The sequence below is a fragment of the Dasypus novemcinctus genome, chromosome 11 (genome assembly GCF_030445035.2).
Source record: "Dasypus novemcinctus isolate mDasNov1 chromosome 11, mDasNov1.1.hap2, whole genome shotgun sequence".
Lineage (NCBI taxonomy): Eukaryota > Metazoa > Chordata > Mammalia > Cingulata > Dasypodidae > Dasypus > Dasypus novemcinctus.
This window is the reverse complement of record NC_080683.1, coordinates 2,555,846-2,569,984: the sequence shown is the minus strand read 5'-3', so window position 1 is coordinate 2,569,984 and position 14,139 is coordinate 2,555,846. Positions and strand designations below refer to the sequence as shown.

Here is a 14,139-nt window from a genome sequence, read left to right as displayed (position 1 = left end):
CACAGCAGTAGCAGCAGCTGTAATGATTCCAGTCAGTCCCAAAATGCTTATAATAAACAGTCCAATAAAGCATTTAGTCTGTTTCACGAATTCTTATGTAGCAATAATTGACTTTCAGGAGACAACTGCCAAATCTGCACCATTCTCACCTGTATCAAGAGGCCTTTTCTTCTTCTGGCCGTGGCTCATCGATGTTCACCTTTTCAGTGGAGCCACTTTGCCTTTTCTCAGGTTTCAGTGGTAGGGCCCTGGATCTTCACAAAGGCATTTGCATCAACAGTCCTAAAAGGGATGTTAGAGAAGTGGCAGGGACATGACAGTCCCCTGTTACTACTAGCAGGTATCCCGGATGTTTTTTCATAGATCTGAGGGTGATTTACAGTAGTCCATCACTTCTGTCTTGCTTTTAGTATTTGCACTCCACCCCTGGATAGGGATGGCAGTTTTCAGAGTGACCAGACACTATTGGGTTAAATCTTTCACTTTTAGCAGGACCTCCTATGCTGCACACAATTGCTTTTTTATATTGCATTTTTGACCTCCTTCCAGAATTGTGATTAAGACCCAAGGGGTACTTGTTTAGATTTGCCTTTTCCACAAACTCCACCCAAAACCAATATTGGTGCTTGCCACATCCAATTCATAGGCTAAGTTAATGTCCATAATTTACTTTCCTTTTATTATTATTTAAAGCAGCTTGCTGGAGGTTTTCTTACTTCTGTGAAGGACTTTTCTCAGTTAATACATACAATGGTTTTAATATTTGAGCTAAATGAGAGATGAAAGATTTTTAGTATTTTAACAATATTATAAATTCTATTAACATGACAAAACATTGTACTTTATTAATTACAGCAGAAAGTATAGTTTTATCTTACCCAACCAAGCAACATTTAAAAATCTGATAGAGCAGCAGGGACTATGCAGCTTTTGTTCCAATTGTTTGCCTAGTTTAGGCTCTTAAGATATTGTCTCTGATGTTTCTTTTAATTCTGAAAAAAAAAGGATTACTGGTTAACGTCATCAGTAGGGTTTCAGCCAGATTATTATCACCATACCAGGAGAGATGGTTGGGCTATGCACATAGCCCTGAAAACCATTGCAAAAGTCCATTGTTGGGTTTTCCACAGATAGAGGAATGCAGCTGGCTTGATTTGTCTAAGAAGACACTAAAGAAAGTCTTAGCAAGTTTTAAAAGAAAGTGATAGCAACACAGCTGGACATTAACTTCTTGCAACAAACTAGCAGTATTTGGGACTGCTGCATACTACAGTGTTGTTATTTTAATTTATGATAAGAGGTTGTTTCTGTGAAACATACCTTTTTATAATAATTAAAACCATAATTAACCACATTGTACTTCTCTTTAATATTATGCTGAAATATTGGTAACTATACACTATTAAGCATTCATAGGAACCTTTTACTCATACAACTTTAATTAACAGACGGTTAAAGAAAAAAAAAACCTGTTAATTTTATAACACTTTTAAACACCTTCCATTTGACTTACAACATATTAAATGAACTTAACTATTACTTTAATTTTTCTTTCAAGGTAAGAGAACAAATCTCTTATAATTAGTTTGGAATAAAAGGCTACTTTTCAGGATTTGATTTTGAGAAAGCAGGTTTGATCGTTATGTTCCTTTAAAAGAGATAAGACATTTCCTTCTTGGAACAACGAGGAAATAATGAGGTTAAAGCACAAGCAGCTATTTTGATAAAACAGACTTTTTTTGTATACTGATTATTCAGGAAACTTTTACCAAAACAGACTAGTGACTTAAGAGACTTGGAGAAAGAACAAAATTTTAAACTTTGCATTAGTATACTACTTGATATTAAACCTTTTAAAATTATATAGATAGACCCATCAAATTTTATTTAACTTTAATCATAAAAATTTCTTTTCCACGAACCTTTTACACTTTCAGTTCATTCAGGTTTTGTCTCACACTCTACTCTTTTCCAATAATTAATCATTTTATCTTAGGACAAAATCATCTCCTGTTTCCTTAACAATAAAAACACATTCCATATAGCCCACACACGTAAGTTACCAGGCAAACTTCTTACAACGTATAATTATCAACACTAAAACTTGTTAAAATAACGAAATTTTCTTTACTTTAAATACTTTGTAGCATGCAATACCAGAAACAGCCCCCTAGAAGCAAGTTGGCAGGGGAGGTTGGCCGTTGACATGTTTTCCTGTTATAAAATTACCTTTTATTATTATTATTATTAATTCAGGTTTGTTTAATAATGACCTTTTGGAATTAGCCATTTAAATAATTTAAACAATGCTTTATTAAACTTCTTATAATTATTTATAACCATATGGACTATAATTATATTATTTTAAGACAAATTTTACTTTCACAGAACACATTCCCTTACTTAAAGTTACCACAATACCTTCTACAACTTGCTGCCTTCATTTAGGTCCCATGAGTTTTATGAAAATTAGCCATCCTATTTTAGGACAAAACATGCTTTTTTGAAAAAACTTATTAAATTTCAGTCAGCATTTCCACAAACTTTTAATCTTCTTTAATATTCATTTAAGTTTTACATCCTTCATTTTATCCTGTGAAGAAAAATAGACTTCATTTCAATCTAGGCAAGAACAACTTTTTATAAAAAGACTTATAGTAATTTTGTTAATCGAGACTTACAATTTTTATCATTGTAGAGATTTTATTAACATTTAAACTTAAGTATTAATATAAGTGCTTATTTAATTTTTGGCCATTTGAATAGAGCTCTTTTTAAAATTTTTATTAATTTATATTACCATCCGGAAGTATCAAAATATACACTGACACTGAACGGATAGACACAAAACAATTATAACACATTAACAGAAACATACAGCTTACAATTAACTCATAATTCTTACTTTTTTGGCATAGCTGTTTTTAAGTTCTCCGTTATATCACATCTTAGATTTCACTTTTTAAGATTTCTTTTGGAATCCATGTTGCCTGTAACATGCAAGCTTGTACTTGGAAACATTTTTATTAGTTATCAGCAATCAGTTAAGATAACTTGAGCAGCATAAATGTAGTTAAGCTCTTATTTAGTAGTTTAGACAGACGGTTAACACACATTTTTGGATTACTACTCTATAAGACTCTACTGAGACTTGAAGTCCAGGAGTAAACTACTGATTTAAAACTGAAAATTCCTTTTTAAACCTTGATACAAATTTTGTACTAATTTTACTATCTTGGTTAAATAGGCCAAATCAGAATTAGCATGGAAACAAAACAGAACACCAAAGTTGCCATGTTTTTCTCTTTTTCCAATGGCTTAACTCTATTAATTCCCACTAGCCCACATCTACATTGTCATGTAGACAGCAGAGGGTTTGCAAAATTGCTGCCAGAATAGTTTCCTTATCTTAGCTAACACTTTAACAGAGAGTTTTCTTACAAGCCTGATTTCACTAACAAGGACTTTATTTAGTATTTTTACCTGTTTTAAATCTTTCAATAGTTTAAAAGGTATTGGTTCAAGATGGAACTCAACACCTCCCTGAGGATTATTAGCATCTGATGGAGTTGGTCGTAATATAACCAGAAAAGCTGATAATAATTGCATGGCCTCCAGATCCCCTTGTTGAGATCTGTGCAATAAACAGGGCATTAAAGGTGTTTGAGGAATGGAGTTCCTCAATAACAACTATCTTATTAATATAGGGTAAAGCATCTGATTGTAAAGGATCTAAGGAAGCAGCAATTTGCTAGCACAAAGCCCACACAGATAAAGGAATGGATTCCCCTCTTTGATATACTCTTCGTAAAGCTTTCATTACACGTTTCCACTTTTGCAAATTTAAAACATTATGCCCCTGAGGCTGAAACCAACCACAATACTTTTGTATTAAAGCAAACAATTCTATTAACTTACAACTTTTTACAGGCACCCCACTAGCTTTCAGTAAAGTTTTTAACACTTGGAAATATGCTTCCACACGTCCCATTTGATTACCCATTACCCTGATGACTTCATGGAAATGTTACTTACTTACTTAATCTTGAAGATTCAAGTCACTCTGCTTTGGACGTCACACACGACCCTCGATGAGGTCTTTTCCGCGGTTCCTGATACTGATTTGGAAGCCCCACTAACTCCTTTGGGCCCCACGTTGGGCGCCAGCTATTGGAGATTTGGACCTGAAGGGTATCGGGAATGAAAGAGAGAAAGAGAGAGTGAAGCAAAGAAAGAAAGAGAGAACTGGGATCAGAGGGTCTGTATTTTCTACATGTGGCATTATATATATTCAAACTATCGCGATAACAAGCAGTGTAATTACACATTAAAAAGACTTGTAAATTAAAGAACTTATCTCAAAGTACAAAGATTTAATATTCCTTTCAAACTACAAGTATGTTTGCTCATATTTCTCCTGCCTCGGACAGCTCTATCCTGTTGACTTGAAAGGCTTAATTGCTGCATTCCTATGTTAAAAGCATAGCCATGGAAACAGCACGTCTCCCTTTGCGAGACCACCATGCCTCAGTTTCCAACATATATGTATTTGAATTTTTATATAATAAGTTATCATTGTTTCTGGGGAAAAAACAAAATTAATTAAAAAGACAACTGAAAGAAGAGACATTAGCAATGTAAGGATCGAATTAGAAAGAATCTTAGAGCATACTTTAAAAACAAAGGCCTCAAGCTATCTCAGAAATTTCTAATTATCATTGTTGATCACCACAGGAATCTATGAAAGAAAAGTAAATTCTAAGGGGGATATTTCAAATCTTGGCAGTCTGCTAATGTACTGTGATTTTGATTAAAATATATATAAATTAAAGTACCATAATTATTTTAAAAGGCTGTTCTTCTTTGATATAATACAATGCTTTAAATCTTTATTATAGAGAGTTCAGTAAATTTAAGAAGAAATCATCTCCATTTTCTTTTTAAAATCAGTTTTATTGATACATAATAATAAAGCATAAATCCATCCAAAGTTTATGTCAGTGGCATTTGATACAATAACATAGTTGTGCATTCATCTGTCCAATCATTCCTGGGACATCTTCATTATTCCAGCAACAATATTAATACTAAAAGACAAAAGCAAACCAATCAACCAAAACTCATCACCTCTCAATCTCTCTATGCTTCCCCTGCCATATATAGCTGCCATTCTGTTTCCTTCTCTCTAGTTTATTTGTATTTATTTTTGTAAAAACAGTTTTATATCTGCAATATCACCCATATTTGTATTTTCCATGAGGTTTCACTATGATATACAGTCCTGAGTTCTATTTTTTAGCTCTTCTTTTAGTAATATCACTGTCCCTAGGCTTTCCCTTTTAACTTCTGTCATATCCATATAATAGCTGTGCTAGTCACAAACAGCACAATGTGCTCTCAACAATTCCATTCATTTCCAAAGATTTACAAACAACCTACTAACCAGTTCTCTACAGATTAACCATCAGCTTTCCATTCTCTACCCTCATTCTATTTTCTAGTGACCTATAATCTAATTATTAATTCCATGAGTTTATTTAGTTCATAATAGTGCAGTCATACAGTATTGGTCCTTTTGTGTCTGGCTTGTGTCACTCAACATAATGTCCTCCCGGTTCATCCATGTTATCATATGCTTCATAATTTCATTTCTTCTTACTGCTGCACAGTATTCCATCATGTGTATACAACACAGTTTGTTTACCCATTCATCAGTTGATGGACACCTGGGTTGTTTCCAGCTTTTGGCTATTGTAAACACTGCAATGAACATCAGTGTGCAGATGTCTGTTTGTGTCTCAGTTCTTCTGGGTATGTACTTAGCAGTGGTATTGCCAGGTCACATGGCAAGTCTATTCAACTTCCTTAGGAACTGCCCAGCAGTCTTCCACAGTGGTTGTACCATTCTACATTCCCATCAGCAATGAATAACCATTCCTATCTCTCCACATCCTCTCTAACATTTACAGTTTTCTGACTTTTTAATGGTGGCCAGTCTAGTAGGTGTGAAATGATATCTCATTGTAGTTTTGATTTGCATTTCCTAATCACTAGTTAACATTTTTAAAATGTGTTTCTTTGCCATTTTATTTCTTCCTTGGACAGCTGTCTTCAAGTCTTTGCCCTTTTTTTAATCAGGTAGTTTGTCATTTTATTGCTGACTTATATGATATCTTTATATATCGTGGATATTAAATCTTTATTGAATATGTGACTAACAAATATTTTCTCCCATTGAGTTGGCTGCCTTTTCACCTGTTGGACAAAGTCCTTTGAGGTGCAAAAGTTTTTAATTTTGAGGAAGTCTTATTTATTTTTTCTTTTATTGCTCATACTTTTTATGTATGGTTTAAGAAACTACCACCTACCAGAAGATCTTGAAGACAACATACAGCATTTTAATAATTTTTCTTTTATTTTAATTTTGAAAATATTTTGTAATTGTCAATGTTGAATAGTTTTCTACTACTTAGAGTATTCCTTAATTTGCTATTCTTTCCTAGATAAGTGTCATATTTCATACAAATATAAGGCTATGTGGGACTTTTCAATATTTTAATTTCCTTAATGCCAGTCTACTGATTGTTTTTTGGTTTTGTTTAAATTGTTTCAGGCAGAGAAAGTGGTATTAAAAAACAATTGCTGTCCATGCAACATACCTGCTGGAAAGACACACTTACCTTCTTGTTACTGGTAAGTTTCATAGCTCTGCCATGGTCTTCCAAATAGATACTTGGGAGTGGAATGAATTATGAATTCAATATAATCACTTACCTGTAAGTGGTTTTAAGTGTTACTCCTGAAAATGTCTGGATCATTTGAATTTAGGGTAAAACTAACTTGAGCACAAAAGTATAACCTGGGTTTTTATGAAAAGATAATTGCATAAACATGGCTCATATGCCTAATCTTTGAAACATTATAAAGTCTTCCAAAATTGATTAGCTAGTGCTGCAGTTGGATGCTGCAAAAGAGAAAATCTCTGTGCATGAAGGGGAATAACATGGTATGTTAGCTAACATGGGAAAGATTTTAATTGGAGATTGTCACTGAATAATTGGGTCGAATTCATATGTATATGAATGGATTTTTATGAAATAAACGGTTTGTTATCTACTTCCCAGAAGCAGAAATCTCATACTCAAAAGAATGGCATTACACGTAGTAATTTGCGAGATTTTACCCACATATCCAGAGTGACTGAAATTACGTCAACTCACAAGGGAAAGAAACCCTACTTCAGCGATCTATTTGGAAAAGCCCTCAGTTACCAGTCATCTTTAAATCAACAAAAGCAAATTCGCCATAGAAGTAAATCATATGAATGTCATCAAATTGATAAATCATTTATTCAGAGCTCTGGCCTTACACATTACAATGGAACTCACCCAGGAGAGAAACCGTATGAATGTCATCTATGTGGGAAAACCTTCACCCATTATCCTAGCCTTAGACGACATGAGAGGACTCACACTGGAGAGAAACCCTATGAATGTCATGTATGTGGGAAAGCCTTCTCAAGTTGTTCTGGCCTGAGACAACATGAAAGAACTCACAGTGGAGAGAAGCCTTATGAATGTCATCTATGTGGGAAAGCCTTCCCTTGCTGTTCTGGCCTGAGACAACATGAGAGAAGTCACACTGGAGAGAAACTTTACAAATGTCATCTGTGTGAGAAAGCCTTTGTCCATTATCCTAGCCTTAAGCGACACGAGAAGACTCACAATGGAGAGAAAACCTATGAGTGTCATCAATGTGGGAAAGCCTTCCTTAGTTGTTCTGGCCTGAAACAACATGGGAAAATTCACAGTAGAGAGAAGCCCTATGAATGTCATCTATGTGGGAAAGCCTTTACTTGGTCTTCTCTCTTGAGACAACATGAGAGAAGTCACACTGGAGAGAAACCTTATAAATGTCATCTATGTGGGAAAGTCTTTGCCCATTATTCTGCTCTTAGGCGACATGAAAGGATTCACACTGGAGAGAAACCCTATGAGTGTCATCTCTGTGGGAAAGCCTTCCCTTGTTGTTCTGGCCTGAGAGAACATGAGAGGACTCACACTGGAGAGAAACCTTATGAATGTCATTTATGTGGGAAAGTCTTTGCCCATTATTCTGCCATTAGACGACATGAGAGGACTCACACTGGAGAGAAAACCTATGAATGTCCTCAATGTGGGAAAGCCTTCCCTAGTTGTTCTGGCCTGAAACAACATGAGAAAATTCACAGTGGAGAGAAGCCCTATGAATGTCATCTATGTGGGAAAGCCTTCACTTGGTCTTCTCTCTTGAGACAACATGAGAGAAGTCACACTGGAGAGAAACCTTATGAATGTTATCTGTGTGGGAAAGTCTTTGTCCATTATCCTAGCCTTAGACGACATGAGAGAACTCACACTGGCGAGAACCTTATGAATGTCATCTATGTGGGAAAGCCTAGAGTTCAGTCCTTGACTTAACCTTTAAACATAGGAGAGAAATCAAATGCTGAAGAAACACTGGTCAATCTGGAAGAGCCCTTAGTCATTGTGATTCTTCATCAATTTAAGCCAGTTCACACTGGAGAATATTGATATAAATGTAACCTATGCAGCAAAGCGTATAGTAGATGGTGTGCTGATGTACAATGTTGGAAAACTCAATATAAACGTAACAAAAATGGAAGAGACTTCATCCACTCCTCCAACTGATAGAGAAACCAGTCTTTACAAGAGGATGAAGTCCCTTGAGGGAGTGCCAGATAATTCATGCTAGAGATGTTCAAGAAAAATCACGCAATCATTTATACATATAGTGACATTTGTAGGGCAAATGAGAATTCACACTGCATACAACCCTTAACAGTGTCATGAATAAAGGCATGTCTTTGGTGATCATTCATTCCTTAGCATTAATATTCTTAAGCTGTGGAAACAATCCTAAATTCAATTTAGGAAAATCCTGGGCTGGATTTCACATCAGAAAATTCAATGGAAAATAAAGTATTTTACATGGACCCATTAGCACACAATTCGGCAAAGTGCCAATGTCTTAATATTTAAACCATATGGGATAACAATACAGAATTGTGAAATGACACTGATATGTTGAGTGATGAATTTTGTAAGAACTAATATTTGAGAGTAATTCAAGACATCGGTACTTGCATATATGTAAGCAACAGATTTCGTCGCTGAGAATCAAATGTTAGTTACATTTTAATTTTGTTTTTATGCGGTTCTAAGAACAAACCAATCAGAAAATAACTTTGAATGTTAAAGCAAACATTTAGAACACAAAATTGTTACCTTAGTAAAATGTATTTATGTCAAGAATAAAAACAGTCACAAGGGTAAACACACACTTCAGTAGTAGAGGCTATGGTACATAAATATTTCTCTTAAAATACCATTTAATATTGTCATCAAATTTCAGAAATTGAAAAGGAAACTATTTAGGATAAAACAGTTCAGTCATGGAGAATTGTGGGTTCATTAGCTAGAGAATTCCCCAGAATCAAGAATGCATCACTGTGTCATTCCATGCATTAGTGTTTTATTACAAAAAGGTTTTATCGGTGAGAACATAGAGATAACATCAAGTGAGGACATGAAAGTACATTAAAGGCATAGGAGAGTGTCCAGTTTTTAGAATGTCCAAATTTCAGAAGGAAGACACCTGCATCATCTCCAGTTTGGAGTTATGGGCCTTTTCTGTTCATACTACTGCAGCCCAGGCCACAAATCACCCCTGTGGAGTGCTTTGGGGAGTGCATTCTAGTGGGGAAATAGTGGTTGGTTATACTGAGATTAGGATTTTGCATTTGTAGCCTAAACAGGGAACTCCTGATCCTGCACTCCTTCAAAGCTGAATATTTCCCAACATACATTCCAATGCCTTGTTTTCTTTACACTGCCATGTTCAGTACCCAAATACCTTTTGATGGAGTCACCACGTAGTTCTTCCAGATGGCTTTTATCTAGTTATTATTTGAGTTCTCCCTACCAATGTCCTCTCGCACCACTATTAATTGGTAGTGTGCCTCTTGGATCACTTGTGCTGTAATGAGGTACCTACATCTGCCTGGGGTCCAGATAACTGAACATTTTGCAAAAGTTCTCCAAGCCATTATGAATGAGAATTTCTGTCCCACATCCACAGTATGTGTCTACAGTGTTTTGTTTCATTTTTTTTCCCTATGGCAAAACTGTCTTAGTTTTGCAGATTCCTCCATGAACCAAGCCATACCATTCTTTTGTCATCCACTGTATTGACTTCTCTACAGAGGCCTGGATTTTTTGCCACTTAGACACCCGTATCAAAGAGACTGATGATGTGCACCCCTCTTTCCCCATCCACCATAATGGGAGATATTGGGGTTAGGATCCCTGGCAGGGACCCAAAATATTTAGCTCTATCCCTAACCATTCTTTTTAAAGGGAGTAAGAATTAGGGTGATGGAAACATCCTTCCTATCTGACTCATTGCTCACAAAAAGGTCTTCCTTCTGCCCTGGTCTGTGCACAAGGAAACCTTAGCAATCTGTATGTTCCTCTTCTGGGGTACACCTGGGGCTCATTGAGCAGCTCTGCAGAATTCTAAACCTTTCCAGGTATGAGAGCCCTGTTCCTGCTCTGTTATGGCACGTAGTAGCACCTTAATCTCTTACTTAAGCGAACGATCTTCTGCCCCATAATGGCAGTTTTTCTGTAGGGATTCCATCCATGTCTGCTTTGTCTCTCCTCTGCTTTGGTAAGCAAAACCACATTGTGCTCTTAGATGGGCCAACCTGCCCCCTCCTTTTTCTTCCCTTGGTAGGTCTTTGTGTTCTCTTTCTGGCCTTTCTAGCATGGCTTCCCATTCCTGGGCTTCTCTTTCTGTGCTGCGTCAGTGAAAATGGCTGATTCTGTGCTTCTGATTCAAACCCAAAGCAGAACATTGTGGACTTTTCTGCCACTTCACTGCCTGTTGTCACTGGGGTCAATAGAAAGGATATGGGGGTCTGCCCCTGGGTAGGCCCTTGTTTCATTAATGCCTCCAATGTCTTCCAAGGCAGGACCATCTCATTCACATCCTGACGAAAAGTGAGATGATGTAGCTAAATGTCTTTCCTTTACCTAATGGGCATTTATGACCTCATGAACAGTCTCTCAGAGGATTTTACTTTTGGGGAAGTCTGCCACTGTTGGGAATATTGCTTCCATGCTCCCAACCTCCCAGACTGGGTGGCATGGGTTTGTCTCCCTGTCTCCTGTTGGTTTTGCTGCTCCATGCAGGCAAAAATGCTCTGCAGCAGGGGCTCAATTGTTACCTTCCCCAGGAGACATCTGCGTCTGTAATATCCACTCATTGAACATGTATTAATCAAGCCGTCTGAAACTCCTGTCTTTTGCCCATATCTGTCTTTTAATTAATATATTTCACCTTCAGGAAAATCATTTTGACAGTTCCATTTTAAGCAATGATGGGGTGATTCTGGTAAGCCTAACTTTTGACCTTAAAGCAGCCCTGACAAGATGGAGCTCCCTGTAGTGTCCCAAACTCGCCTTGGCAGTCTTTTGAAACCTTTTGAGACCCTGTGGAGTAGGTGGCATGGGAGTGTGCAAGTGGTCAGCAGCCAGGATATAGTTGCCTACTCTTTCTGGGATCCACCTCCTACATCTCTATCCCCATTCACCACACCATTTTGTCACTGTTGACATGGAGATTGCTTAAATCTCACTTGTACTCATGCAGCTAGAGGGAGACTAGCATCTTGGCCTGTTACACCCCAGGGAGCTGGCACCTCCCTGGGATGACTGTATTAATGAATCCTTATCAAGTGCTTTGTTGGCACACAAACTGTTGGGGCATACCTATTACCACCTATATGGGAAGTGTCTCACCTCATGAAAGATAGCAGAGTCCATGCAAGTGTGGGGACACCAAGAAAACATGATTTACACAGGCACTGGATGGCACAGTTACTCCCAGAGAGAAGAAACAAAGTTCAGTTTCATTAGTGGGATTTGGTTCCCTACGGTTTGTTGGTCCCACTCCACGGCTGATGAAAGGAGATGGTCTATGCACACCCCTTTCAACTACTGTAGGCAAGGGGCCTGGCTCCCTTCCCATCAGGAACAGATGTAACCCCAGGGGAATACCAGGCACTATAATGCATACAGTTGGCCAAGAAGTCTCTGGTGAATGTTAACAGAATGCTGTGGGCAAATAGGAAGGAATGTTCCAGTATGTCACCCTCTGCCAGGAAATGTCTTTTTATTTCCAGGAGCTTCTAAGAAAAAAGTGAACCCATATTTATCAGCCCATCCTAGGAGCCAAGCTACAACCTCTAAGCACAGGGTTTATTGCTGGGTCATTGGGAGAAGTGACTGTCCTCACTTTCTACAATATATTTAACTTTCTATATAATCTACCTGTAACAAGTCCATTTTCATTCTGTTGATTGATGTTTTTCTTTTGGATTAGATGTAGAGAATGAGAATATATGAAGGGCACATTTTCCTCAAGATAGGTAAATTATAACTTCTTTCAGAATGATGTTTTTTCGTATAACTTCTTTTAACTGAAGTTTGAGTGAGTTTTTATTATTTAGCCACTGTAAGAAATTTGGTTAGACATGCAAGGCCATGTAAATCTACCTGATGTTAAACCTCTTTCAGATTGTTGGCAGAATTCAGTTCCTTTTGACTTCTGGACTGAGACACCCATTTCTTTGCTGGATGTCAGCTGAGGGCCATACCAAGCTTCTAAATATCACTCATATTCTCTGGCTTGTGGCACCTTCTTGCATCTTCAAAGTCAGCAACTGTGTGTCAATCTCATCTCACTCTTCAAATCTCTCCTCGTCTTGTCTCATTTCTCAGCCAGGGAAAGTTCTGAGCTTTCTAAGAACTCATGTGGTCCTATTTGGTCTACAGAAAAAATTACCCAAGTAAATCTCTGCACTTCACAGTCTGTGCCTTTCATCATATCTACAAACTTCCTTTTGTTATTTAAGGTAATATGTTCACAGGTGCTGGGGATTTAGGCATAGCCTTATTTCGGGGCTGTTATTTCTGTCCGCTACCCACCAAACTAAAAGCTTCATGCTTTATATACTATTAATTTTAAAACAATATTCTTTGAGCGCTAGTTATATTGAAGTGAAAATATTTAGATTCATTATTCTGAATCATCTGAAAGGTAAACTTAATACCTTATAATGAGCTTAAATGACATAGTTTTTATAATTATGTCTATTTTCTAAATTTTTGGCTAAATATTTTTTTTAACTTCAAATCTACTTATAATTGCTAAAGTTGGTAATGTGTCACGTCATATGCAATCTTAATGATGAATAGCTTACTGAAATTTTAGTATGTTGGGAAGCATGTCATTTTATAAATCATAATTTTATGGCAAAATCAGGCTCAGTGAAAGCTGTGGCAATACTTCTGTGTAGATTTGCTAAAAGTGACTATCAACTCTTATCTAATGAAAAGATGAATATTAAAGAATATAAGTAGAGCCATCACTTGATTGTATGTAATATGTCACAAATATCTTCATATCTTCAAAGAAATAAAATATTTTCTGTAATTTCTGGATGCTACGTTCAGTTGGTTTCTCTGTCCTGGGCTTAGCTCTCCTTTTCTCTCTTGGCATCTCTGTATCCATGAACCTGGCCTCAGTTCTTGTGCACTGAGCTTGCCCCAGTCAATCATAGCCTCCCATGGCCCCCACCCTTCTGGCCCTTTCTACTCCTTGCACCTTCCCCAGCATTTGCCTCAGTTCACCCCAGACAGCTTAGTTTGCCCCTCAGCCACCGGTTTCTCCTAATTTCCCCCTCCCTCCCAGCAGTCTTACCCCAGTACCTCGGCACTTCAAGGAATCCCTCACCCTGTTTCTCACCTCAGACCCATCCCACAAGGTCCCCTCAGCCTGGCCTGCATCCTTTAGTTTCTGCCCTTCTGTCAGCACCCACCTCCTTTCCCTGTTCCTTCCATGGCATCCTGCTCCCCTGCTTCAGTTTACCTCTTGTGAGTTCCCTCTTCTATGGCCTTGACCCGACCTCTAGAGCTCCATTCACTAAACTTCATTTGTTCGCCAGTTCCTTTTTAATTGCTTTGCCCTCCTTTCTGCTCCTGCCTCACTCAGCTCATCTGCCCCTCAGCCACT

At 37.3% G+C, this 14,139-nt stretch overlaps 1 protein-coding gene across 19 annotated transcripts in view; it reads left to right on the top strand.

The window, feature by feature from the left end:
* LOC101418824 (zinc finger protein 596-like) overlaps positions 1-13,560 on the top strand; it is an 85,098-nt gene extending 71,538 nt beyond the window's left edge. For all 19 annotated transcript variants that reach the window (XM_058306448.2, XM_058306446.2, XM_058306450.2 and 16 more), the window contains 2 exons: positions 6,614-6,693; positions 7,125-13,560. In XM_058306448.2, coding sequence (XP_058162431.1) covers positions 6,614-6,693; positions 7,125-8,459 — 1,415 coding nt within the window. In that variant the 3' untranslated portion in view covers positions 8,460-13,560. The remainder of the gene's footprint in view (positions 1-6,613; positions 6,694-7,124) is intronic.
* The last annotated feature ends 579 nt before the right edge of the window (positions 13,561-14,139 follow it).